The 26,242-nt window shown below is 44.4% G+C and overlaps 1 protein-coding gene across 4 annotated transcripts; it reads right to left on the reverse strand.

Moving 5' to 3' along the window:
* Nucleotides 1-320: 320 nt before the first annotated feature.
* TMX2 (thioredoxin related transmembrane protein 2) lies at nucleotides 321-26,109 on the reverse strand. Of its 4 annotated transcripts, XM_033204452.1 has the most exons (9): nucleotides 25,821-25,957; nucleotides 14,761-14,813; nucleotides 3,659-3,719; nucleotides 3,303-3,416; nucleotides 2,894-2,970; nucleotides 2,554-2,660; nucleotides 2,285-2,350; nucleotides 2,065-2,194; nucleotides 327-1,188 (listed from the first exon to the last, which is right to left on the reverse strand). In XM_033204452.1, the coding sequence occupies exons 3-9, from the start codon at nucleotides 3,699-3,701 to the stop codon at nucleotides 1,042-1,044; spliced, it is 684 nt and encodes a 227-aa protein (XP_033060343.1). In that variant the 5' UTR covers nucleotides 3,702-3,719; nucleotides 14,761-14,813; nucleotides 25,821-25,957; the 3' UTR covers nucleotides 327-1,041. The 4 variants fall into 4 exon arrangements, with proteins under 4 accessions (XP_033060341.1, XP_033060342.1, XP_033060343.1 ...); XM_033204450.1 differs by lacking the exon at nucleotides 14,761-14,813 and having other exon boundaries at nucleotides 321-1,188; nucleotides 25,821-26,058; XM_033204451.1 differs by lacking the exons at nucleotides 2,285-2,350; nucleotides 14,761-14,813 and having other exon boundaries at nucleotides 321-1,188; nucleotides 25,821-26,105.
* Nucleotides 26,110-26,242: the final 133 nt, after the last annotated feature.

Here is a 26,242-nt window from a genome sequence, read left to right on the forward strand (position 1 = left end):
GGGGCGGAGACAAGATAGGTCCTATTGCAAGCCTCGCTTCACGCCGTCTTTTCTGTACTTTTGCGTCGCGCTACATGTTGTGTGCAACGATGCGCCGCCAAACTCTCCTCCCTGGCAACCAATCCCAAACTAAACCCACCACCTAACAACAGTGGCCCCTATTCTAGGCTTATGGAAACTAGCCTTCTGCAACTCTTGCCAATCCTGGGGATCAATGCCCGGCCTTTGGTAAAACCGAATAGGATGACCTTTGACGTCAAGATGGGCAATTCCTCTGCAGTTGCCAGGCTTTTCTAATACAGGAACACACAAAGGCGCAATCAAAAGGAAATCCCAATCTTTTTATTGTGGAAAACCATCAACTGGGTGTGGGGAGTAGGTCAGAGGGTTAGTGAAAGTCCAGGGGATTTCTCCTCCAAGTCCTATCACACAAAGGAAAGTCTCAAGCCTCTATTCACCCCTTTTCAATCCCCACAAAATAAGGGGTATTCAATATCGTCTTCAATGATAAAAACTTTGTGGTTAAAGGTTTCTCCTTAGGACTAGTGACAAAGTTAGGCTTATGCTTTTAGTAAAGACCATAAACCAAGCCAGAAGGGCTTAAGGAACCAAGAGTCCTTGAGGGAAAATTCTTAGCTTTCTATACCCCAGCATCTTAGCTTAGGGTTAAATCTAGGTCTAACCAGGCTGTGCAGGTCGAGTAAGAAGGAATAATGAAACCATAGATTCATAGAGAAACCATGGAGATGTCTGAAGAGTTGATAACACACTGACCCAAGCTTGGAGGAAAACCATTTCCCCCTCCATCATAGCAGATCTCTTTCTTTCTTGCTCCAGTGAAACAGTTGGCCACCGCATGGCAGGCCTTCTTGTAGGGTGCCTGACAATTCCCTAGATGCCTCTTTAAAATCAGAAGCAGCACCCTGCCCCACCCAGTCACAGCCAAATGGAAAACATAAATAAAAGGCTGTAGCCTCAGGCTTGTGGTTATGGAAGGAGCCTGGAATTGACAGGAGAGGAAGCACTGCCAAAGTGAGGATCTTATTTGTCCTTCTTGCTTTCCCCATCAGACACTCTGGTGGGGGTTGGAGCCACAGGCTGCTCCTCGGGAATATTGTCTCCAGCCTTTGATAGCTTCTTGGCCCGCTGGTATAGCTCATTTAAGTTAAATTCTCGGATCACATTCTCCTGCACAAAAGAGATGCACAAATCAGGATCTGGGTTGGAAGGGAGAGTAAAGAGCCTGGGAAGTAAGGTATTTTACACAGTCTGGGAAAGGAAGGAGTAAGCAAAGGACAAAAATCTTCCCTAACCTTCCTCTTTTTTAGGTACCCAGAAAAGTCAACTAATAGTTAAATACCCATTATGTGCCAATGGGTATTTAATTATTCAATGGGTATTTATTCACTATGCCAAGAATTATATATACCTAAATTATTTAATGTAATCTGCAAAGCAATCCTGTAAGCCAGGGGTTATTACCTCCAATTAACTGACAAGGAACCTAACACCTACAGACAATATGTTCAGGGGCCTTCGAGACCAAATCTTTGTTTTTTTTTTCCCTGATGGAGTTTCGCTCTTGTTGCCCAGGCTAGAGCACAATGGCACAATCTCAGCTCACTGCAACCTCCGCCTCCCAGGTTCAAGCGATTCTCCTGCCTCAGCTTCCTAAGTAGCTGGGATTACAGGCATAAGCCAGCACATTCGGCTAATTTTGTATTTTTAGTAGAGATGGGGTTTCTCCATGTTGGTCAGGCTGGTCTCGAACTCCTGACCTCAAGTGATCTGCCAGCCTCGGCCTCCCAAAGTGCTGGGATTACAGGCATGAGCCACCATACCTGGCCTGAGACCAAATCTTAAACTAATAATTGTTCCCCAGTACTAGCAGGTCTGGCACATAATATATATTTGCTAAGTGAATTAATACACGAGGTCTAGTAACTAGTCCACACCCTCAAAGCTAATGGGCAAGTGGCAGAACTGTGAATCAAAGCTGGGTAGGGCTCAAAAGCCCACCTACTGTTATACACCCTTCATGCACCTGCCCTTCCTTTCAGGTACCTCAGAGAAGGTCCATGAGACAGCCCGTCCTTTCTTGTCAATCTGTGGCCGCCGCATTACCTCCTTGCCACCTTGGAACAGGATCAGGGTAGGGAGCTGCTTGGTGAGGGGTGATGTGCTCACTTTGTACCTGCAGGGCCCAGAAAGTTCTCTAAATGCCCCTGTGTATAACACTCAAAGTGATTCCCTGCTCAGACCCTCTGCCCAGGTCTTTACATACCGCGTACTAACATCAGTATAGCATCCAACATCCACCTTCCCAAAATTTAACCCTGTACAGTTGTACCTGAAAAGAATATATTATTTAATATACTGAAAAAAAAAAACAATGGATCAAGGAAAGTGGAAGTATCGATATTTAAGAGGGGAGAGGGAGATGCCTTTGGTTGCCAAGTGTAAAAATCAAGGACAAAAGAAAAAAAAAAAACAACAGTGAGAGGGAAGGCACAGCATCTTCATTTCCACCATCTCTCCTTTTGCACTACTCACTTGAGGGAGAGGTCAGCATAGATAGGAGCAAATGATTGGCAGTCATTAGACCAGTTGGCAAAGAACTCCACAATCCAAGTGACCCTCTTGTCCCGTTCTAGTTCCTCCTGCCAAATACAGGGAAGAAAAGTGTGCTGGATCCACATAGCCTCCTGGGAAGTTTCACACCTTAGCATCTAATTCCTCATCCTGGCGTTCCCTCTCCCCCGGCTCTCATAATGAACCACAGTGCCCTTGATATCCATTTTGAAGCACTGTTGTTCCTCCTAGTGAATGCAGAGCACAACTACAAAATCACCCACAAGGGACCCAAGAAACAGAAAAGGGGAAGAGCACTCACATCAATGGTTTTATCATTGAAGTACTTGATATACTCAGGGCCCATATATAGGGGGGGTTTGCACGTCATCAGGAACACTAAACACAGAAAGAAGATGTCAGAGGAAACATAAAAAGCCTTACACAGGGAATTTACTTCCAAACCAACCCAAGGATTTCAGCCCCCAAAGAATACATACACACTTGTGGATGTATGTAGATGACCAACACATTCCCTACCTCGACAAATACAGTCTCTGTAAACTGTTATCATCTGAGCTACATATATAATTAATTAGGTACGAGATATGGAAGAAGGGTATGGAGAAACATGTTTGGGATTGCAACTGTTGGGACTGTGGTTTCCACAATCAAGTCTATCAACATAGTCTTACAAAAAAAAAAAAAAAAAACCAAGGTAGTCTCCTTACCTATGCAGAGTGTGATGTAAAGCAGGCCCATGCGAATATCCAAGCGGAAGAAAAGAATTGCGTTGGCCACTTTACTAAACATGAAAATGTTGCCTATATGTTGCTCCACAGTGACTGAAACACAGAGATGTCACAGGTCAGGCTGGGCTGTGCACTCCTATATCCCATTCTTTGTCCCTCTTCATGGGGCACTTTGATATAGGAGACGGGGAGGGAATAGGTCCAAGTTCAAATTCAGCCTTGGAATTAAATGTAGGGCAAATTTACCAAATGACTGCCACTCTCTTAACACGAAGGAAAGGACCTCCAAAGGGCATTAGATCTACCCTTATGACTGAGAAGTGGGCTAAACTTACTGGATCTGCGGTTCTTCATCATCACAATGGCACTGAGAAACATCAGGATCTCCACTTCTCTCTGGAACAGAATCAAAGTATTATAACAGGAATGCAGAGACTAGAGCTAATTTAGGTGGGAAAGGGAACTAAATATGTAATAAAAACCAATAGTGATCCAAACTGGGAATGGTAACAAGAACGAACGAACTGCAATTAGGTAAGGTGTACTGGGATAAACATCAGTCAGAAGACCTGGATTCAGGTTCTACTCCTGCCACAAACTTGCTGGTGCTTTTCTTTTTTCTTTTTGAGATGGAGTTTCACTCTTGTTGCCCAGGCTGGAGTACAATGGTGTAATCTTGGCTCACTGCAACCTCTGCCTCCCAGGTTAAAGTGTTTCTCCTGTCTCAGCCTCACAAGTAGTCGGGATTACAGGTGCCTGCCACCACACTCGGCTAATTTTTTGTATTTTTAGTAGAGACTGGGTTTCACCATATTGGCCAGGCTGGTCTCAAACTCCTGACCTCAGGTGATCCACCTGCCTTGGCCTCCCAAAGTGCTGGGATTACAGGCGTAAGCCACCGCACCCAGCCTGCTGGTGCTTTTCAACAAAGCACTTAATCCCTTAGCTTTGGCTTCCTCAACTGAACAGTATCGATTTCAAAATGCTACTGGGGAATTAAATAATAGATTAAAAAGAGTTGTATAAAGCATGATATGGTATAAAATCGTAAGATTAGGCCGGGCGCGGTGGCTCATTCCTGTAATCCCAGCACTTTGGGAGGCCGAGACGGGCAGATCACAAGGTCAGGAGATCGAGACCATCCTGACTAACATGGTGAAACCCCATCTCTACTAAAAAATACAAAAAAACTAGCCGGGCGAGGTGGCGGCCGCCTGTAGTCCCAGCTACTCGGGAGGCTGAGGCAGGAGAATGGCATAAAAAACCCGGGAGGCGGAGCTTGCAGTGAGCTGAGATCCGGCCACTGCAGTTCAGCCTGGGCGACAGAGCAAGACTCCGTCTCAAAAAAAAAAAAAAAAAAAAGTAAGATTATTAAGATCAACTCAGTGTGACTCCTGTAGAATAAAACTTTTCCAGGTAAGTTTTCTTGATAATAGCCCATTAATATAATATCTAGCTATTCCATGTGTTTAATTTTTTATTTTTGAGACAGTCTTGCTCCGTCGCCCAGGCTGGAGTGCAATGGTGCAATCTTGGCTCACTGAAATCTCCGCCACCTGGGCTCATGTTTCTCCTCAGTCGGCCTCCCAAGTAGCTGGGACTACAGGTGCACACTACTGCACCTGGCTATTTTTTGTAGAGAGCAGGTTTCCTCATGTTGTCCAGGCTGGTATGGAACTCCTGAGCTCAGATGATCCGCCTGCTTCGGTCTCCTAAAGTGCTGCGATTACAGTGTGTGCCATCGAACCCAGCGCCCATGTGTTTAATTTTACTTAATCATTCCTCCCCACCCAATATTCATGGTGATAATCCATGTACTTCTGATATAATTTGAGAGCTGAAAGGGGCTTTCAGAGCTCTCAAAAGCCCTTTTCAATACTCTTGTCTTACAGTTTTCTCACCTTCTAGAACAACCTTATGGTCCAACCTGTGGCTCACATGCAGCCCAGAATGGCTTCGAATGGGGTCCAACACAAATTCATGAACTTCCTTAAAACATTATGAGATGTTTTATATATATATATATATATATTTTTTTTTTTTTTTTTTAGCTCATCAGCTATCATTAGGTGTTAATTGTATTTTATGTGTGGCCCAAGACAATTCTTCCAGTGTGGCCTAGGGAAGCCAAAAGATTGGATAACCCTGTTCTAGAATGTAACCACCAAGTGAGCAAGTGAGACATAATAAACATGACAAAGACACTGAGAAGTAATAAAATTCTAAGCCTTGAAGTGACTAAACAGACTCCCTCTTGGCTAAGGGGACCCCAGAAAAACCTTGAAAACTGAGTTCTTGGCCGTGACAGGGTGTGAGGTCAGACACCTCTTTATACCCCCTCCTTACCACCACTAGGCTTTCTTAAACAGAAAGTTAAACAGAAACCAGCCCTTTGAAAAGACTTGCTCCACCTGACATCAACCAACTGCCTGACACTGCCCCTCCCTTTTGCAGTCAGGACAAAACAACTAACCAGCATTGCTTCCTGGTAAAAGACCAGTGACCATGCAGTGGATCTGGCCAGGCTAAGGAGAATGCAGTTTCTGTGTCCTCTGCTTCACCTTTTGACTTGAGAGGGCTGAAAACTCCACCTCAGATCACACTAACATTACCACTTTTGAACATGGGTCTTATGGACAGACATGAAGCTCAACTGAACATGCACGTTTCTCCTTTCATAAATATTCATGACTCTGCCAATAGATTATTAAATATGTGTATTTGACCACCCTGCTTAGCATAAATTCCTGTTTCCTTTTACCCCGCACTCCCAAGTGTCTGTTTTTGGCTTCTGAGCGGAGGCTCTGCTTCTCTGCCTGACAGGATAGCCTGCAAGCTGCAAACGTTTATGAGAAATAAAGCTCTTCTGGCCAGGCGCTTTGGCTCAAGCCTGTAATCTCAGCACTTTGGGAGGCCAAGGTGGGTGGATCACCTGAGATTAGTCAACATGGCAAAACTCCATCTCTACTAAAAATACAAAAAAAGTAGCCAGGCACGGTGGCATGTGCCTGTAATCCCAGCTACTTGGGAGGCTGAGGCAGGAGAATCGCCGAGGTTGCAGTGAGCCGATATCGTGCCACTACACTCCAGCCTGGGCAACAAAGAGTGAAACTTCGTCTCAAAAAAAAGGAAAATAGGGGTGAGGGAGTATGACAGACTTTAGTAAATATTATACCCAAGACAGAAATTAGGAAAGATTTTTTTTTTTGAGATGAGTCTTGCTCTGTCGCCCGGGCTGGAGTGCAGTGGCTAGTACTCAGCTCACTGCAAGCTCCGCCTCCCAGGTTTACGCCATTCTCCTGCCTCAGCCTCCGAGTAGCTGGGACTACAGGCGCCCGCCACCTCACCCGGCTAGTTTTTTGTATTTTTTGAGACGGGGTTTCACCGTGTTAGCCAAGATGGTCTCGATCTCCTGACCTCGTGATCCGCCCGTCTCGGCCTCCCAAAGTGCTGGGATTACAGGCTTGAGCCACCGCGCCCGGCCAAAAAGACTAATCTCTAGAAAGATATGTTTTCCTTTAATCATAGCCAACTGAATTATACAACCCCTTTAAAAATTCCTTCTTACTAACCTTTTTATGACTTACATAGACCATTCACAGTGGTTAGGCTGTTTTACCCTAAATCTCTTTCTCTAGCAACCCAGTTATTTTATTTGAGGGTAAAAATTCACTCTACAAGATTCTTGGTTTCTGTTTGTTTGGAGACGGAGTTTCATTCTGGTTTTTTTGTTTGTTTGTTTGCTTGTTTTTGAGATGGAGTCTCCCTCTGTCACCTAGGCTGAAGTGCAGTGGCTCAGTCTTTGGCTCACTGCCAGCTCTGCCTCCCGGGTTCAATTCTCCTGCCTCAGCCTCCTGAGTAGCTGGAACTACAGGCACCTGCCACCACACACGGCTAATGTTTTATATTTTTTAGTAGAGACAGGGTTTCACCATGTTAGCCAGGATGGTCTCGATCTCCTGACCTAGTGGTCCGCCCGCCTCGGCCTCCCAAAGTGCTGGGATTACAGTTGTGAGCTGTTACTGTGCCCAGCCTGAGACGCAGTTTCACTCTTGTTGCCCAGGCTGGAGTGCAATGGTGCGATCTCGGCTCACTGCAACCTCCGCCTTATGGGTTCAAGCGATTCTCCTGCGTCAGCCTCCCAAGTAGTTGGGATTACAGGCGCCCACCACCAATGCCTAGCTAATTTTTATATTTTTAGTAGAGACGGGGTTTCACCATGTTGGCCAGGCTGATCTCGAACTCCTGACCTCAGATGATCTGCCTGCCTTGGCCTCCCAAAGTGCTGGGATTACAGGCATGAGCCACCATGCCTGGGCTTTGTTGTTGTTGTTTTTGAGACGCAGTTTCACTCTTGTTGCCCAGCCTGGAGTGCAATGGGGTGATCTCAGCTCACTGCAACCTCCACCTCCCGGGTTCAAGCGATTCTCCTGCCTCAGCCTCCCAAGTACCTGGGATTATAGGCGCCCACCACCATGCCCGACTAATTTTTGTACTTTTAGTAGAGATGGGGTTTCACCATGTTGGCCAGGCTGGTCTGGAACTCCTGACAGGTGATCCACTGGCCTCGGCCTCCCAAAGTACTGGGATTATGTGAGGCACCATACCCGCTGCATGCATATATATATATATATGTGGCTTACCACAACCTCCATCTCCTGGGTTCAAACGACTCTCCTGCCTCAGTCTTAGTAGCTGGGACTACAGGTGCACGCCAACATGCCCAGCTAATTTTTGTATTTTTAGTAGAGACGGGGTTTCACCATGTTGGTGAGGCTGTTCTCGAACTCTTGACCTTGTGATCCAACCTGTCTCGGCTTCCCAAAAGTGCTGGGATTACAGGCATCAGCCACTGCGCCCTACCTGCTTTTATGTATTTTTAAGCCAATTAATTAGAGCTCTTTATATATTTTCAGTAGTGAAAATATTGTATAGACACACATAAATATACAGACTTATTAGGTATGCCGATAGAAGCACACGGCATAGACTCATAACGACCTCCTTTTTTTTCCATTTTTAAAAATCTTACACTAGGCAGCTGTCAGCTAAATGGCCTTAAATTTGCATATTAAAGGCAACTCAGGTGAACATCAGATAGCAAAATTTACATCATAAGGTAAGAAGAGAAAGTCTAGTGTGCTAGAGGGAGATTAAAAGGGTTTCAATTGCCAATTGAATGTAAAATTATATGTCTATTTTAAAGGCCTTTAAATATACACACACACACTTACACACTTCCCATAGCTATTAATTCAGTACTTTCGCCATGAGACAAATACAACTTCACCGACTTGCAAAAAAACAGAGAACAGTGGTTTTTAAGTTGAAAAGTAACAGCCGATTTAAAGCGGGCAGAAAAAAAAAACAGAACTTAGGACTCTAGTTTTCAGTTCGACCTTACGACTCTTTTTCTTTAATGCAAATGTGCACAAAGACCATATTACTTCCATTTTATATCAACTCTGGCAAGTAGAGATGCCATGAAACCTACGGAGGGCCCAAAAAGGGGACATCTCCTCATTTTCTCCTTATTCTTAGATTTGTTCCCTGCCCTTTTTTTTTTTCCTTAGAAAGAGGAGCTGAGCTGTAGCCTCGAGTTCTTGTGTGGTGGACTGATGCATGCTGCTTGTGGGCAGGACTCCACAGTGTCACCACTGAGTCGTTTCTGCCCTCTTATCTGTCTCTCTCCAGAGGTCTGTGACTGCCGAGAGGGCTCAAAATGCTGGGTGATCAGCCCTTACATGCATTTCCTGGATGAGCCATTTTTAAAATTGTTTTTGGGGGATTTCCCAAGTGCAGGGCCACTGTATGTCTTGGGGGCCAACCCCCTGGACACTCCCACGAGGCCCCCAGTCATCCAAGGGCACCTTTCGGCTGGGAAGAGCAAATGCCCTTTCTCTTCAGAGCTGGAAAACTCAGTCTCTATGAAAACAACAGTTCAGTTCCGCACACAAATGCACACAGAAGAACCGAATCAAGATAAATTTTAGGAGAAAAAGCAATAGAGAATTCCCTTCAGAATGCATATCCAAACTACAATTAGGATCCTTAAACAACAAGTTCCTAGGAGAAAACCAGCTCAGAATAAATCAAGGACCATCAGCCCTTGAAGGGGAAGGTCCAGGGCTCAGGACAACTTAACAGTTCCACCCGAGGAGAAGCTCGAACTCAGTGGGGCTTCAACGGGCTCCTGCTGGTACCTTACCTCCGGTTTCGGGCAACTCCTTCGGGGTTCTGAGTCTTCTCTGAGACCCACGTCGGGCACCATATTATTGTTGCCAAAAAGAGTCAAACTCACAGTGAAACCCCGTCTCTACTAAAAATACAAAAAATTAGCCGGGCGTGGTGGCGGGCGCCTGTCCTCCCAGCTACTCGGGAGGCTGAAGTAGAAGAATGACTGAACCCGGGAGACAGAGGTTGCAGTGAGGTTGCAGGGAGGCAGAGGTTGCAGTGAGATCATGCCACTGCACTCCAGCCTGGGCAACAGAGCCAGACACCGTCTCAAAAACAAAAAAAACAAACAAAAAAAACTCTGTAAAATATTTTAAGAGATTTATTCTGAGCCAAATATGAGTGACCATGCCCCATGACACAACCCTCAGGAGGTCCTGAGAACATGTGCCCAAGGTGGTCAGGGTACAGCTTGGTTTAATATTTTAGGGAGGCATGAGACATCAATCAAATACATTTAAGAAATACACTGGTTTCGGCCGGGCGCGGTGGCTCAAGCCTGTAATCCCAGCACTTTGGGAGGCCGAGACGGGCGGATCACGAGGTCAGGAGATCGAGACCATCCTGGCTAACACGGTGAAACCCCGTCTCTACTAAAAAATACAAAAAAACTAGCCGGGCGAGGTGGCGGGCGCCTGTAGTCCCAGCTACTCGGGAGGCTGAGGCAGGAGAATGGCGTGAACCCGGGAGGCGGAGCTTGCAGTGAGCTGAGATCCGGCCACTGCACTCCAGCCTGGGTGACAGAGCGAGACCCCGTCTAAAAAAAAAAAAAAAAAAAAAAAGAAATACACTGGTTTCGTTCAGAAGGGCAGGACAACTCAAAGCAGGGGCTTCCAGGCTACTGGTAAATTTAAACATTTTCTGGCAGACAATTGGTTGAGTCGTCTAAAGACGGGATTCACAGAAAGGAATGTTCAGGTTATGATAAAGGACTGTGGAGGCCAAGTTTTATTGTGCAGAGGAAGCTCTCAGCAGACTTCTTAGATAGCAGGTTGTAAATTGTCTCTTACTGGGCTTAAAAGGGTGCCCAGCTCTTAGTTGATTATCTCCTGGATCTGGAAAGGAAAGAAGGAAGGAAAACAAAGGGGAGAAGGGATTCTCTATACAATGTGGATTTTTCCCAGAAGAGACTTTGCAGGGCAATTTCAAGGTATGGGAAGGAAAGAGATTTTGGGGTAAAACATTTTTAGTCTTCCTTGTTATGCCAGAGTCAGATTGGAAAGTAAGTCACAATAGATATCCAGGGTTAAATAAAACCTGTCTGATGAGAATTTATGGTTTGTAGGGCATGACTCCCCAGACCCTTTAGAAAGGAATTTGGGCAAGATAAAAAAAAAAAAAAAAATTACAGCTTAGTCCTCAGTCCCCCCTCTTGGCCAAAAAGCATTCCATAGAATATATGTGTAGGCCAACAAACACCAGCAGGTCCCAACGCACTAGGAAACCTCATTCCTAGAGTTGTTTGATTTGGCCATCTGGCAGGGTCCCACAGGACTAGGAAGGCTTGTTTCTAGAGTCCTTTTGATTTGATGGTCATAGTTTTAAATATTAGCGATTTGGATAATGGAGGGAGGACATGGTATGACCTGATGTAATAACCAGTTGTTTAAGGGATGAAATGGGGTCAGGCTTAGTCTAAAAAAATCCCAGATCAGATCTATTTGCTGAGATATTACAATCTGGGTCTTTAACTGTGCATTTCCCTTTTGCTGTATCTGGCATAATATTTACAAGAAATATCTAATGCTAATAACAAATATCATAAAGACAGTGAAGATTTGGGCGTTCAGGGTTATAGGTAGAATCTGAGGGCAGTCAACAACCCAATCAGCCAGGAAAAATCCTGCATGCCTCATCATATTCTTTGAATAGACTTAAAATTTGTTTATACTCCTTATTAAGGGTTATTTGCACCCTGTGATAAATCTTACTTCAAAATTGTGATACCAACATTAAATTAGAATGTAATACATTTATTCTCGCTTCCGGCCAATTTATCTCCACAGGTATAGCATTCTGAGGGAGAATATAAATTAAATGGGAGAAATGCCTGGTCCTTGGTTTTTAAATTGTTATAGACTTATTAAAAGTAGACAAACCTATTTTTCCCACAACTTTTGTACTGCACCATATAAAGGTTTTGTCACAGAAGTCATATAATTCTACAGTGTTTTTTCCTCGGCAGGACTCCCTATGGCTGAGGCCCTTGAGAGTCAAAAGACTTATAGTCAATTAATTGTCTTAGGCCATATAGGAATGGATGTGGACAGGCATTCATTACTTCTTATTATTTTTAAGTTAAAAAAAAAAAGCCGACAATAAACCCAAAAAACAAAGTTACAAGACTTTTTATTTTTTTAAGTTAAAAAATTTTTTAATTTTGTATTATTTTAAAATTATTATTTAAAATTTTTTATTTTCTTAAAATTATTTTAAGTTTTAAAAAAAAAAGCCGACAATAAACCCAAAAAACAAAGTTACAAGACTGACTTCTTTTTATTTATTTTTTTTATTTTTTTTTTTTTTTGAGACGGAGTCTCGCTCCGCCGCCCAGGCTGGAGTGCAGCGGCCGGATCTCAGCTCACTGCAAGCTCCGCCTCCCGGGTTCACGCCATTCTCCTGCCTCAGCCTCCGGAGTAGCTGGGACTACAGGCGCCCGCCACATCGCCCGGCTAGTTTTTTGTATTTTTTAGTAGAGACGGGGTTTCACCGTGTTAGCCAGGATGGACTCGATCTCCTGACCTCGTGATCTGCCCGTCTCGGCCTCCCAAAGTGCTGGGATTACGGGCTTGAGCCACCGCGTCCGGCCCTTTTTATTTTTTTATTTTATTTTTTATGGAAACGGAGTCTGGCTCTGTCGCCCAGGCTGAAGTGCAGTGGCGTGATCTCAGCTCACTGCAACCTCCACCTCCTGGCTTCAAGCAATTCTCCTACCTCAGCCTCCCGAGTAGCTGGGACTACAGGCTCACACCACCACGCCTGGCTAATTTTTTGTTTTTTTGTAGAGATGGGGTTTCACCATGTTGCCCAGGCTGGTCTCGAACTCCTGAGCTCAGGCAATCCACCCACCTTGGCCTACCAAAGTGCTAGGATTACAGGAGTGAGCCACCACACCCAGCAGACTGACTTATGTTTAACTTTTATGTGTTGAGCTACTGTAAGCTTGGTTTCTGTTACAGACTTATAGCAATTAGCTATACAAAACATAAGCATCATTCTGAAAAATAATTTAAAATATGTATATATACATATCTATATCTGTAGATATATTTATCTTCACAACTTATAATTCAGAGTATTATACCCAGGAGGCTTTGTCCACGGTATTTTATCATGTTAGTAAATATTTTTCCTTAATTTTATAGTAAGCAGAAAATTTTTATGGTTAGGTTGGATGCAAAAGTGACACATAATAGTTTAGAAGGCAACCAATTTTGTTTTACCAGCTGTTTGGGCATTTTTAGTACCCCCTTCTTGATTTGGAGGGTTTAATCTTGACCTTTTTTTTTTTTCTTTGAGACAGAGCCTCGCTCTGTCAACCAGCTTGGAGTGCAATGGCACAATCTCCGTTCACTGCAACCTCCACCTCCTGGGTTCAAGTGATTCTCCTGCCTCAGCCTCCCAAGTAGCTGGGATTACAGGCATGCGCCACCACACCCGGCTAATTTTTGTAATTTTAGTAGACACAAGGTTTCGTTCTGTCAGCCAGGCTGGTCTCAAACTCCTGACTGCAAGTGATCCACCCCCCTCGGTCTCCCAAAGTGCTGGGATTACAGGCATGAGCCACCTCAACCAGCCAATCTTGACCTAATTTTATCCCTCAAAACCATCCCTTATAACCTTATGCGCGCACCTCTTCCAAGATAGTCCTTGGGCCTAGAGGGAGGCAGCTCGTATAGTTTTAGCAGCAGAGCATTAGCAGTGAAACAGATCCAGGGTCAGTGGGATACCAAATAAGGGAGATTCATGTTTCTACTTTTCAGAATACCATGATTTTGGTTTCCTTCAAAGTAAAACAAGGAGAGATAAATAATGGCTTAATCTGCACTTAAAAAGTTAGGGCTGAGGCTGGACACGGTGGCTCACGCCTGTAATCCCGGCACTTTGGGAGGCAGAAGTGGGCGGATCACCTGAGGTCAGGAGTTCGAGACCAGCCTGGCCAACATGGTGAAACCAGTCTCTACTAAAAATCCAAAAATCAGCCAGGCATGGTAGAGGGCGCCTGTAATCCCAGCTATTTGGTAGGCAGAGGCAGGAGAATTGCTTGAACCTGGGAGGCAGAGGTTGCAGTGAGCTGAGACTTGCCATTGCACTCCAGCCTGGGCAAAAAGAGTGTCTGAGAATCCATCCCAAAAAACAACAAAACAAAACAAAACAGGGCTGAAATCTAGTATTAAGTATCACACTTTTCCCTTAAAACAATTATTTTTTAACTATTATTGAACTTATGCAGACAACTATACTGTTATAAAATTACAGTTCTAAGTTTGGAGACCTTGGGCAAGGTAAATTTGCTTACAAGTACATACTTTACCCAAATAACTTAAAAGAAAAAGATTCTTCCGGACCCTCCTTTTTTTTTTTTTTTTTGAGACAGCGTTAAAAAAAAAAAAATTGAAAAGTACTTAGTTTTTGCTATCAGCCTCAATAAATGCTCCACACAAAAGACTATGCAATGGAGGATTTACATGATCTGATTTACGTCTTCAGTTTTATAGTACTAGAAAGGGGAAAACATCCCCCAATTAGATATAGTACACTTTTTTTTTTTGAGACAGAGTCTCACTCTATTGCCCAGGTTGGAGTGCAGTGGTGCGATCTCAGCTCACTGCAACCTCTGCCACCCAGGTTTAAGTGATTCTTCTGCCTCAGCCTCCCAAGTAACTGGGATTACAGGCGTCTGCCACCACGCCTGGCTAATTTTTTTATTTTTAGTAGAGACAGGGTTTCACCATCTTGGCCAGGCTCCTGACCTTGTGATCCACCCGCCTTGGCCTCCCAAAGTGCTGGGATTACAGGTGTGAGCCACCGTGCCCGACCTTATAGTACCCATTTTCATAAGACATTGAGGTAAAAGGAATTACAACTACCTTACATAAAGCTTGTTTAAACATCTTACATTTTACAGTTCTATTAACCTGAATGTTTTTATGTTTTGGTCCCAGGAAGCTTTTTTTTTTTTTTAATCCCCAAACCATTTTACCTTTTCTGGTGCAAAGGGCTTGGGTTCTCAGCAGGGGGTTGCATCTATAAGACCTATGAAGGATAAAATATTTGATAAGGCTTCTTAAACAGACCTATGATTCTGTGGGACGGGCACCCATGTAAAACAGGCCCTCTTAACCTACAAATTTACCATGACCTGGGTAACAGACATAGTTGGTGGGAGGATATCCCAGTTATCATAAAGCTAGTCCAACATGGCTTGTATATGAAACATACTAACTGCTTCATCTCGGGTACTTCACTTGGTATTTCAAAGGGAGAGTTGGGCAATTCCCTTCTCAGGGCAAACAGACCTTATAATGGCATTATCTGGCCCACTAGCTGATTGCTTTTTTCAGGAATAAACCTCCTGTGCGTTTGGATCATGTATACTCAGTGACTGTTCAGTAATGAGCTGTGGGTCCTGCATTAATCCAAACAAGCTCTTAAATTCTGTAGCATTTAAAATTAAGAATTTTGTCCTTAAAGTGGTTATTTTTACAATTCACTATAATAAAGTTTTTTTAAAAAAAAAAAGAAGCTGAATGATACTAATCTACAAGATGGAACAATTCCTTTACATTACACCCTTTGGTTTTAAATAGTTACTTGGTTTTGCCCTTCCCCTATATCGACTATTTTCTTGGTAATCTGTTACCCTGGCTTGTTTTGTTTCGCTTTTTTTTTTTTTTTAATCCATTTAGTTTTATCTGTATATTTTTCTTCATTATAAAGCAACTCTTAGCTTATTTTATTTTATTTTTATTTTTTTTGAGGCAGAGTCTTGCTCTGTCGCCCAGGCTGGGGTGCAGTGGCATGATCACAGCTCACTGCAACCTCCACCTCCCGGGTTCAAGCAATTCTCCTGTCTCAGCCTCCCGAGTAGCTGGAATTACAGGCACACGGCACCATGCCCGGCTAATTTTTGTATTTTTTTAGTAGAGATGGGGTTTCACCAGGTTGGCCGGGCTGGTCTTGAACTCCTGACCTAGTGATCCTCCTGCCTCAGCCTCCCAAAGTGCTGGGATTACAGGCATGAGCCACTTAGTTTCTTTCTTTTTTTTTTTTTTTTTTTTTGTGATGGAGTTTCGCCCTTGTTGCCCAGGCTGGAGTGCAATGGCACAATCCCAGCTCACTGCAACCTCTGCCTCCCGGGTTCAAGTGATTCTCCTGTCTCAGCCTCCCGAGTAGCTGGGATTACAGGCGCCCGCCACCATACCCAGCTAATTTTTTTTTGTATTTTTAGTAGAGATGGGGTTTTATCATATTGGTCAGGCTGGTCTCCAACTCCTGACCTCAGGTGATCCACCTGCCCCAGCCTCCCAAAGTGCTGGGATTACAGGCGTGAGCCACTGCACCCAGCCCAAGCCACTTAGTTTCTTAACAAAAAAGAAACTTACATTTTTTTGAGAACTGACATCTTGCGTTTATTTATTTATTTGTTTGTTTGTTTTTGAGTCGCCCGGGCTGGAGTGCAGTGGCCGGATCTCAGCTTACTGCAAGCTCCGCCTCCCGGGGTTACGCCATTCTCCTGCCTCAGCCTCCCGAGTAGCTGGGACTACAGGCGCCCGCCACCTCGCCCGGCTAGTTTTTTGTATTTTTTAGTAGAGACGGGGTTTCACCATGTTAGCCAGGATGGTCTCGATCTCCTGACCTCGTGATCCACCCGTCTCGGCCTCCCAAAGTGCTGGGATTACAGGCTTGAGCCACCGCGCCCGGCCTGACATCTTGTGTTTATAATTTTTTTTTTTTTTTTTTTTGAGACAGAGTCTCGCTCTGTTCCCCAGGCTGGAGTGCAGTGGCCGGATCTCAGGTCACTGCAAGCTCCGCCTCCCGGGTTTACGCCATTCTCCTGCCTCAGCCTCCAGAGTAGCTGGAACTACAGGCCCCTGCCACCACGCCCCGCTATTTTTTTTTTTTTTTTTTGTATTTTTTAATAGAGACGGAGTTTCACCCGGTTAGCCAGGATGGTCTCGATCTCCTGACCTCGTGACCTCCTGATCTCGTGATCCGCCCGTCTCGGCCTCTCAAAGTGCTGGGATTACAGGTTTGAGCCACCGCGCCCGGCCTTTTTACTTTTTTTTTTTTTTTTTTTTGAGACGGAGTCTTGCTCTATCCTCCAGGGTGGAGTGCATTGGCGCAATCATGGCTCACTGCAACCTCCGCCTTCCGGGTTCAAGGGATTCTCCTGCCTCAGCCTCCCAAGTAGCTGGGATTACAGGTGCACACCACCACACCTGGCTAATTTTGTATTTTTGTACAGACGGGGTTTTGCCATGTTGACCAGGCTGGTCCCAAACTCCTGATCTCAGGTGATCTGCCCACCTCAGCCTCCCAAAGTGCTGGGATTACAGGCTTGAGCCACTGCGCCCAGCTGATAAAATTTTAATAAAAGCGTATTTTATGTTTCTACTGTCTTAACTTCTAGTAACCCAGATTTCCAGTGGGGAAAAAAAACTTGAGGGTTTAAACATGACTTTAAGATTTTTAAATTACTGGAGAGTTTTACCAAGGTTATGTAAATTAAAAGGCATCTGAGCTAGCTTTTACCAATCTGATAAGCACTTACATTTTTTAAATTACTTGATTAGAGCTCTTTCATGTAGTTTGGTAGTGAAATATCACTTCTATATGACATATATAAAGATACAGATGTTAACAGGCATGCAGAATAAAAGCCATGTTCAAAAAATACTTTATTTGCCTGTTTTCAAAAACAATTTTTCTCCCTTACTTTAGATAATTAGTAAAAGTTACAGGACACAACAAAAGATGAAGGAGAGAGCCATCTTGAGGCCTTTTCAAAAAGAAAGAGGGCCGGGTGTTCATGCCTGATTTTATTGTCTCAACTTTTTTATCTTTTTCTTTTCCTTTTTTTTTGAGACAGAATCTCGCTCTGTCACCCAGGCTGGAGTGCAGTAGCCGGATCTCAGTTCAATGCAAGCTCCGTCTCCTGGGTTTACACCATTCTTCTGCCTCAGCCTCACGAGTAGCTGGGACTACAGGTGCCCACCACCTCGCCCAGCTAGTTTTTTTTTTTTTTTTTGGTATTTTTTAGTAGAGACGGGGTTTCACCGTGTTAGCCAGGATGGTCTCGATCTCCTGAACTCGTGATCCGCCCGTCTCGGCCTCCCAAAGTGCCGGGATTACAGGCTTGAGCCACCGCGCCCGGCCTTTCTTTTCCTTTTTAAAAAATTCCTTCACTGAAGCTGGGCGCAGTAGCTCACACCCGTAATCCTAGCACTTTGGGAGGATCACTTCAGCTCAGGAGTTCCAGACCAGTCTAGGCAACAAAGTGAGAACTCCTCTCCACAAATTATTTTTAAAAATTAGCTGGCATGTATGTTGGCACGTGCCTGTAGTCCCATCTGCTTGACAGGCTGAGGCGCGAAGATGGCTTAAGCGCAGCAGGTTGAGGCTGTAGTGAGCTGTGATCATGCCACTGCACTGTAGCGTGGGTAAGACAGGGAGACCCTGTCTGCCCCCTCAATTTTTTAAATTTAATTTAAAAAATAAATGAAATTACTTCACTGAGAAGGAAGAAGTCTCAACTCTTATTGCCTGGTTAGTCCTGGGCGAGTCCAATCCAAGGAGGGCCTCCCTGGTGTCTATTGATGGGTCTATGATTGGCAGCCCCCACATATTGGTGGGATACTACAGGAACCACACACATAAACACCATCCTTAACTGTCTATGACAACAAGAGTCTTTCGCTATCTTAGCCTATTTTTGAAAGTGAATGTTTTGGGGGAATGTGAGGGTTATATCATCTGGTATTCTGAACCTAGAAAGTTACCTCTGAGACTTACCATGAAAAAAGCTTATTGGCTTAAGTCGCTAATTGGCTTTATTTAAAAAACATTTGAGGCCAGGCATGGTGGCTCACACCTGTAATCCCAGCACTTTGGGAGGCCAAGGCTGGTGGATCACCTGAGGTTGGGAGTTCGAGAATAGCCTGATCAACATGGAAAACTCCATGTCTACTAAAAATACAAAATTAGCCAGGCATGGTGGCGCATGCCTGTAATCCTAGCTACTCAGGAGGCTGAGACAGGAGAATCGCTTGAACCTGGCAGGTGGAGGTTGCAGTGAGCCGAGACTGAGCCACTGCACTCCAGCCTGGGCAACAAGAGCAAAACTCCATCTCAAAAAAAAAAAAAAATCTTTATTTATTTATTTATTTATTTATTTAAATAAAACGATTGATTGATTGATTGATTGATTGACTGACTGATTGGAGATGGAGTCTCACTCTGTCACCCAGGCTGGATCTCGGCTCACTGCAACCTCCGCCTCCCAGTTCAAGTAATTCTCCTGCCTCAACCTCCCAGGTAGCTGAGATTGCAGGCACACACCACCACACCCAGCTAATATTTTGTATTTTAGTAGAGACAGGGTTTCATCATGTTGCCCAGGCTGGTCTCGAACTCCTGAGCTCAGGCAATCCACTAGCCTCGGCCTCCCAAAGTGTTAGGATTACAGGCATAAGCCACTGTAATAGGCCTGAAAAAAAAAATTTAGATAGCTCTTATCTTAAACAGCTATCTTTCTGGAACCTATAAAAAGATACAGAAAGAACACAGCCTTGGAAACTCCCTTGGCAAGATTTTTAAAAGACAGAAATCAGATTCAAAACACAAGTTAAAATTCTTTGTACACTCAAACTGCTTGTTTTGGATCCCTTGAAGGGCCTGCAAAAAGGCACTGTGATCTGTGCTCTAGTGGCTGGCAATAAAATGGTTCACTGCTGCAGTCTGGGTTCAATTCCTCATAAGGTAACAGTCCACTGCAGATACAAGTCTTTTAACTCAGGGGAAAAAAAAGAAACACTTACAAAAATTAGTTTGAGGCCAGGCATGATGGCTCACGCCTGTAATCCCAGCACTGTGGGAGGCCAAAGCGGGCGGATGGCTTGAAGCCAGGAGTTCGAGACCAGCCTGACCAACGTGGCGAAACTGTCTCCGCTAAAATACAAAAATTAGCCATGTGTGATGGTGTACACCTGTGATCCCAGCTACTCAGGAGGCTGAGGTATAAGAATTGCTTGAATCTGGAGGCAGAGGTTGCATGCTAAAGGACTCCAGCCTGGGTGATAGAGCAAGACTCTATTTAAAAAAAAAAAAAAAAAAATTGTTTTAAATTTCCATTGTGACTCCTGACTTTTGGGGGTACTCATTCGTTATTGGTACCATATAGACAATATATAATAAACACATGTATAGACACGTACATATGTATATAGGCACATGTATCTATACAAAAGCCAAAGACTAGAGAGTTTAATTCAAAAGAGAAGAGTTTTAAACTTGACATGAACCCATTAGTGACTTTTGGAGCTCTATGAGGAAAACAAGAGGCCCCAAAAGAGAGAGTCAGTGGCACCTTTTTCCTTTTTTTTTTTTTTTTTTTTTTTTTTTGTATTTTAGTAGAGATGGGGTTCACCTCGTTGGCCAGGCTAGTTTTGAACTTCTGACCTCAGGTAATCCACCCACCTCAGCCGCCCAAAGTGCTGGGATTATAGGCATGAGCCACCACACCCTGCCAGTGGCACCTTTTTTTGTCTTCCTCAAGGGGTCTCAGGGTTGTCAGAAGTCCCATCTAGACCCCTTCAAGGGTTATCAAAAGTGGCAAAAGGAAGAAGTAAAAGTATATGGAAGAACAAGTTTTGGAGAAGTCAATTTGAGGAGATTTTAAGCTTCCCAAAAAGGCTAATGACATTTTACATTTTCAAGGCAGGGTGCAGTAGTTCATGCCTGTAGTCCCAGCACTTTGGGAAGCTGAGGGAAATGTACCACTTGAGCCCAGGAGTTCAAGATCAGCCTGGGCAACATAGTGAAACCCCATCTCTACAAAAAATACAAAAACTAGCCAGGCGCGGTGGTATGTGCCTGTAATCCCAGCTACTCAGAAGGCTGAGGTGGAACCCGGGAGGTGTCAAGGTTGCTGTAAGGTGAGATCTCACCACTGTACTCCAGCCTGGGCAACAGAATGAGACCCTGTCTCAAAAAACAAACAAACAAAAAAGAAATTTTACATTTTTCTCGGCAAAGATCATGCCAACAAGAAAGGAAGTGAACACAAGGACTAAACATAATTTTTTTCTTTTTTAAAGGGGGTTTCAGTCAACTGAAAAAATTTCCAGGGCATGAGATCCAAAAGATCCAAAAGAGAAAAAGCAGAAAACCTTCAAAAAATAAAAAAACTGGCCAGGCGCAATGGCTCACGCCTGTTATCCCAGCACTTTGGGAGGCTGAGGCAGCAGGATCACGAGGTCAGGAGAGGGAGACCATCCTGGCCAACATGGTGAAAACCTGTCTCTATTAAAAATATAAAAAATTAGCCGGGCATGGTGGCGTGTGCCTGTAGCTCCAGCTACTCAGGAGGCTGAGGCAGGAGAATCGCTTGAACCTGGGAGGCGGAGGTTGCAGTGAGCCGAGATTGCACCACTGCACTCCAGCCTGGGAGACAGAGCGAGACTCTGTATCAAAAAAAAAAAAAAAAATTATAGCCTGAATAACAGCTTTTAGTTAAGCCAACTTCTGACCAGAAAGCTCTTTTTAAAAATCCTTTATGGCTGGGCGCAGTGGCTCACACCTGTAATCCCACCACTTTGGGAGGCCAAGGCAGGCAGATCATGAGGTCAGGAGTTAAGAGACCAGCCTGGCCAACATGGTGAAACCCCGTCTCTACTAAAAATACAAAATTTAGCCAGACGTGGTGGTGGGCACCTGTAGTCCCACCTTCTCAGGAGGCTGAGGCAGGAAAATCGCTTGAACCCAGGAGGTGGAGGTGGTTGCAGTGAGCCAAGATCATGCCACTGCACTCCAGCCTGGGCGACAGAGTGAGACTCCATCTTATGACAAAAAAAAAAAAAAAATCCTTTTTTTTTTTTTTTCTTTGTTTGTTTGAGATAGGGTCCTACTCTTCACCCAGGTTGCAGTGAAGTAGAGGGATCTCAGCGCACTGTAACCTAGGCCTCCTGGGCTCAAGGGATCCTTCCTCCTCAGCCTCCTGAGTTGCTGGGACTACAGTCGTGCACTACAATGCCTGCCTAGTTTTTAATTTTTTGTAGAGATGGGGTCTCGCCACGTTGCTCAGGCTGTTTTAAATCTTTTATTATCAGGCCAGGCATGGTGGCTCAAGCCTGTAATCTCATCACTTTGGGAGGCCAAGGTGGGTGGATCACTTGAGGTCACGAGTTTGAGACCAACTTGGCCAACATGGCAAAACACTGTCTTTATTAAAAACACAAAAATTAGCTGAGCATGGTAGCGGGTACCTGAAATTCCAGCTATTTGGGAGACTGAGGCAGGAGAATCACTTGAACCTAGAAGGTGGACGTTGCAGTGAGCCAAGATCATGCCACTGAACTCCAGCCTGGGCAACAGAGCGAGACTCCATCTCAAAAAGGGGGGGTTGTTTCAGAATAAATGAATGGAGGAAAACAATGATATAGATAAAACTAAATCGATATAAAAAGTTGAGCAAAGAGGCTTTGCCGCCACCACTGGGAGCCCTGTACTATCAGCCTTGGTCAACCCCACCATGTTCTTCGACATCACCGTAGATGGTGAGCCCCTGGGCCGTGTCTCCTTCGAGCTGTTTGCAGACAAGGTTCCAAGGACAACAGAAAACTTTTGTGCTCTGAGCACTGGACAAAAAGGATTTGATTATAAGAGTTCCTACTTTCAAAGAATTATTCCAGGGTTTATGTGTCAGGGTGGTGACTTCACACGCCATAATGGCACTGGTGGCAAGTCCATCTACAGAGAGAAATTTGAAGATGAGAACTTCATCCCATAGCATACAGGTCCTGGCATCTTGTCCATGGAAAATGATGGATCCAACACAAACGGTCCAGTTTTTCATCTACACTGCCAAGACTGAGTGGTTGGATGGCAAGCATGTGGTCTTTGGCAAGATGAAAGAAGGCATGAATATTGTAGAGGCCATGGAGCGCTTTGGGTCCAGGAATGGCAAGACCAGCAAGAAGATCACCATTGCTGACTGTGGATAACTCTAGTAAGTTTGACTTGTGTTTTAGCTTAACCACCAGACCATTCCTTCTGTGCTCTCCTCTCAGGAGAGCACCCCTCCACCCCATTTGCTAGCAGTATCCTAGAATCTTTGTGCTCTCGCTGCAGTTCCCTTTGGATTCCACGTTTTCCTTGTTCCCTTCCATGCCTAGCTGGATTGCAGAGTTAAGTTTATGATTATGAAATAAAAACTAAATAACAACAACAAAAAGCTGGGGAAAGAAAAGAAAGAATGAAAACAAATTCTAAGAGGTTACAAAAGGTTGATGGAAATTTTATCTTGTGTAGTCAAAGCTGATCAAGATTAGACAGATTTGTTTGTAAAGTTTATTAAAATTAGCATTAGTATTAAAAGCACATTAATATATAGCATATATTATATATATGTATTTTTTATTTTATTGATTGATTGATTTTGAGACAGAATTTTGCTCTTGTTGCCCAGGCTTGAGTGCAATGGCACGATCCTGGCTCACTGCAACCTCTGCCTCTCAGGTTCAAGTGATTCTCCTGCCTCAGCCTCCGAAGTAGCTGGGATTACAGGCACCCGCCACCACACCCAGCTAATTTTTTGTATTTTTAGTAGAGACGGGGTTACACCATGTTGGCCAGGCTGGTCTCCAACTCTTGAGCTCAGGAAATCCACCTGCCTCAGCCTCCCAAAGTGCTGGGATTACAGATGTCAGCCACCACGCCTGGCCGAGTGTCTTATTTTCAAGGAGGCTCTTGGAAAGCATGGGAAGAATTCTGACAAATACAGGTTTCTGATAACTTCGAAACTGCATCATTGGACTGGGTAAAAATTTCCAAAGTCTAAGGAAAATAAAAGAAAACTGGACTCATAAAATTGCTAACCTCCAGACTAATGTTTCCCATTTTTCACCCACTCTTCTGACTTAGAATCACTAAAAATTAAAACAGCCTTTTTTTTGACTTGGTGCAGTGGCTCATGCCTGTAAATCCCAGCTCCTTAGGAAGCCAAGTCAGGAGGATCCCTCGAGCTCAGGAGTTCAAGACCAGCCTGGGCAACATAAAGAGACCCTACCTCGAAAAAAATTTTTAAAAATTAGCCAGGTGTGTAGTGCATGCCTTTGGTTCCAGCTACCTGGGAGGCTGAGGTGGCAGGATGGCTTTGCCCAGGAGGTTAAGAATACAGTGAGCCATGATCACACCACTGCACTCCAGCTTGCATAACAGAGCAAGATCTTGTCTCAAAAAAACCCGAAAAAACTAAAAACCCTGCCTTTTTCCTAAGGCCTTACCAGCTAAAGCTAGTCATCTTGTCTTTGGAAAAAAAAAAAAAAACTCACCATAACAGCTTATATTTGGACAAACTTTACACACAACCTACAATCTAGGAAAATAGATTGCTATTAATCTTCCCAACTGACTGCCCTCCAGACTCTAAAGAAACTAGTTTATACACTATACCAGATATTAAGCTTTGCCTTGTTCCATAGAAATGTCTCTCTTATTAAATCTGTTTGCCTACATCACGTATAGAGGCCTAGCTTTGAGAACTCATCTACAATGCCATCTCCTGAAAGGAGACACAGCAATTTAACTGAACTGGCCTATCCCCCAAAATGAGAGACTGGTTTAATGGGATCCTTTGCCGCTCAATTACTAGCCCGATTTCTCTCTCCACAGACACCAACTCAGCTTTTATAGGGAAACTTCTAGGGAAGTTTCAGACAAAGGAAATAAAGGAGACCAGGGACTCACAGCCCAAAATATGGCATCCTGTATGCTAATTATTTTAAATTAAAGGTCCCTGGATGCCAGCAGATACTGGAAGCAGCTTTACTCTGATAACTACCTTATCTGCCTAAAGTCCAGACCTGTCAAAGAAGAAAACAATTACTTCTGGTCTCTTCCCTGAGTTTTCATTAACTTAACTCATAGTACAGGAAGAAAGACTGAAGCCTGTCAACACACCCGGACAGATTTTTGTCAGAAACCACTGTCTGCTTTGCAGGCCCAACAGTCATTGTCCCACGCCACTGTATGTTCTCCAGGCCACTGAATCACCCTAAAAATCATTTACGATCCACCTTAAAATCACCCACATTTCCCTATCTCCCATATTCCTATGAAGAAGGGTATATAAGCCTCTGTACCCCACTGGGTCATTCTCCTTCAATTCCCTCATGCTGTGCACGTTAAAATAAAATTTCTGTGCCTTTCTCCTATTAACGTGCCCTTTGTCGGCTGATTTTTCAACAAACCCTCAGAGAGCAAAGGGGAAGCTTTTCCTTGGCCCTTACATGCTGTATGGCAGAGGGCAAAGTGCTTTAAGTTCATGTTCTGAGCAGTCCTTCCACCCATTCCAAGGAAGCACAGCAAGGAGCTTGGGACACTTCTCAAAGAAATCCCAAAGATTTCTTTACAACTTATTTTTTACAACTGCTTTACAGTAGCCCCAAAATTTTATCCACTTTCGCATTCTCAGGATCAAGCAGAGTGCCTAGAGTGTACACTCTAGAAATGTTGATTGAATTAAGAAACGGCTAACAGTATGTGCAGGTAGTGTGGCCAGAAGAATAGTTTCAAGTCCCAGGCACTCATTAGTTGTATGACCTGGGGCAAGTCGCCTAAATATACCAAGATCCATTTCTTCACCAATGAAACAGGAATACTACTACTTGCCTTCCCTACCTTACTGGCTCCTCAGGAGGCTTTACATAATGAGCCGCACTGTAAAATGCTATACACGTGTATGTAAGTTTTGACAGGGCTGTTTCTTAGTCTAAATGGTGAAATGGAAAGAAACCTGGACTCAACAGTCAGAAGCTGTTGGGCCGTTGTACAGGCCTACGACTAACAGGTTCCGTTTTCCCATATTAAACACAAAGTTTAGTCTCGACGATGGTTCGGACTCTGCACTTTATAGTCTGTATAAGTCCGCTACAGGCTCAGAACCTCAGGTGTCCTCAGAAAGGTAAACCCCAGGGTTCCCAGATGCACCTGCAAGGGCAGGGACAGTCAAGGTCGCGGGGTACTAAGACGCGGGACGCTCACCCAGTCAAAGTCACACGGGTTACCGTCTTCGCGTTGGGTGGGCAGACCGTGGCAGAGTGGCGGCAGTTTCCTCACGAGTAGGAAGGCAGCAGAGAGCAGGACCGACAGAAGGTAGTAAGGTTGGGCAAGCCATCGTGAAAGTCGCGGCACCGAATACACCAGAGCAATTAGAGGAGCCAAGACCGCCATCTTTCCGGCCGCAACGCCTACTGCTCACTGGCGTCGTAGGTCCGGCCCCGCCTCCCCCACCATAGAGACTGCTATTGGGCTACATCTCAAACGTACGGCCTCTAAACCCGGATGTAGTTCTCTCAACGCTGTGGTATGTCAGAACCCAAAAAAGAACTTAATATTTTATTGGTTGGTCTAGCTGTCGCTTTATCAGCCTAAGTCATTTTATTGACTGTAGCTAGCGTAGCTAG

The sequence above is a fragment of the Trachypithecus francoisi genome, unplaced genomic scaffold (genome assembly GCF_009764315.1).
Source record: "Trachypithecus francoisi isolate TF-2019V2 unplaced genomic scaffold, Tfra_2.0 Lachesis_group8, whole genome shotgun sequence".
Classification (NCBI taxonomy): domain Eukaryota; kingdom Metazoa; phylum Chordata; class Mammalia; order Primates; family Cercopithecidae; genus Trachypithecus; species Trachypithecus francoisi.

What these genes read in the sequence shown, in the direction of transcription:
- TMX2 (XM_033204450.1), bottom strand. Translation starts at nt 26,009, where the DNA reads ATGGCGGTCTTGGCTCCTCTAATTGCTCTGGTGTATTCGGTGCCGCGA. An exon ending in TTACATCACACTCTGCATAG is followed by an intron (nt 2,971 to 3,302) that starts GTAAGGAGACTA and finishes TTCTGTGTTTAG; the next exon opens with TGTTCCTGATGACGTGCAAA. An exon ending in TATGCTGACCTCTCCCTCAA is followed by an intron (nt 2,351 to 2,553) that starts GTGAGTAGTGCA and finishes TATTCTTTTCAG; the next exon opens with GTACAACTGTACAGGGTTAA.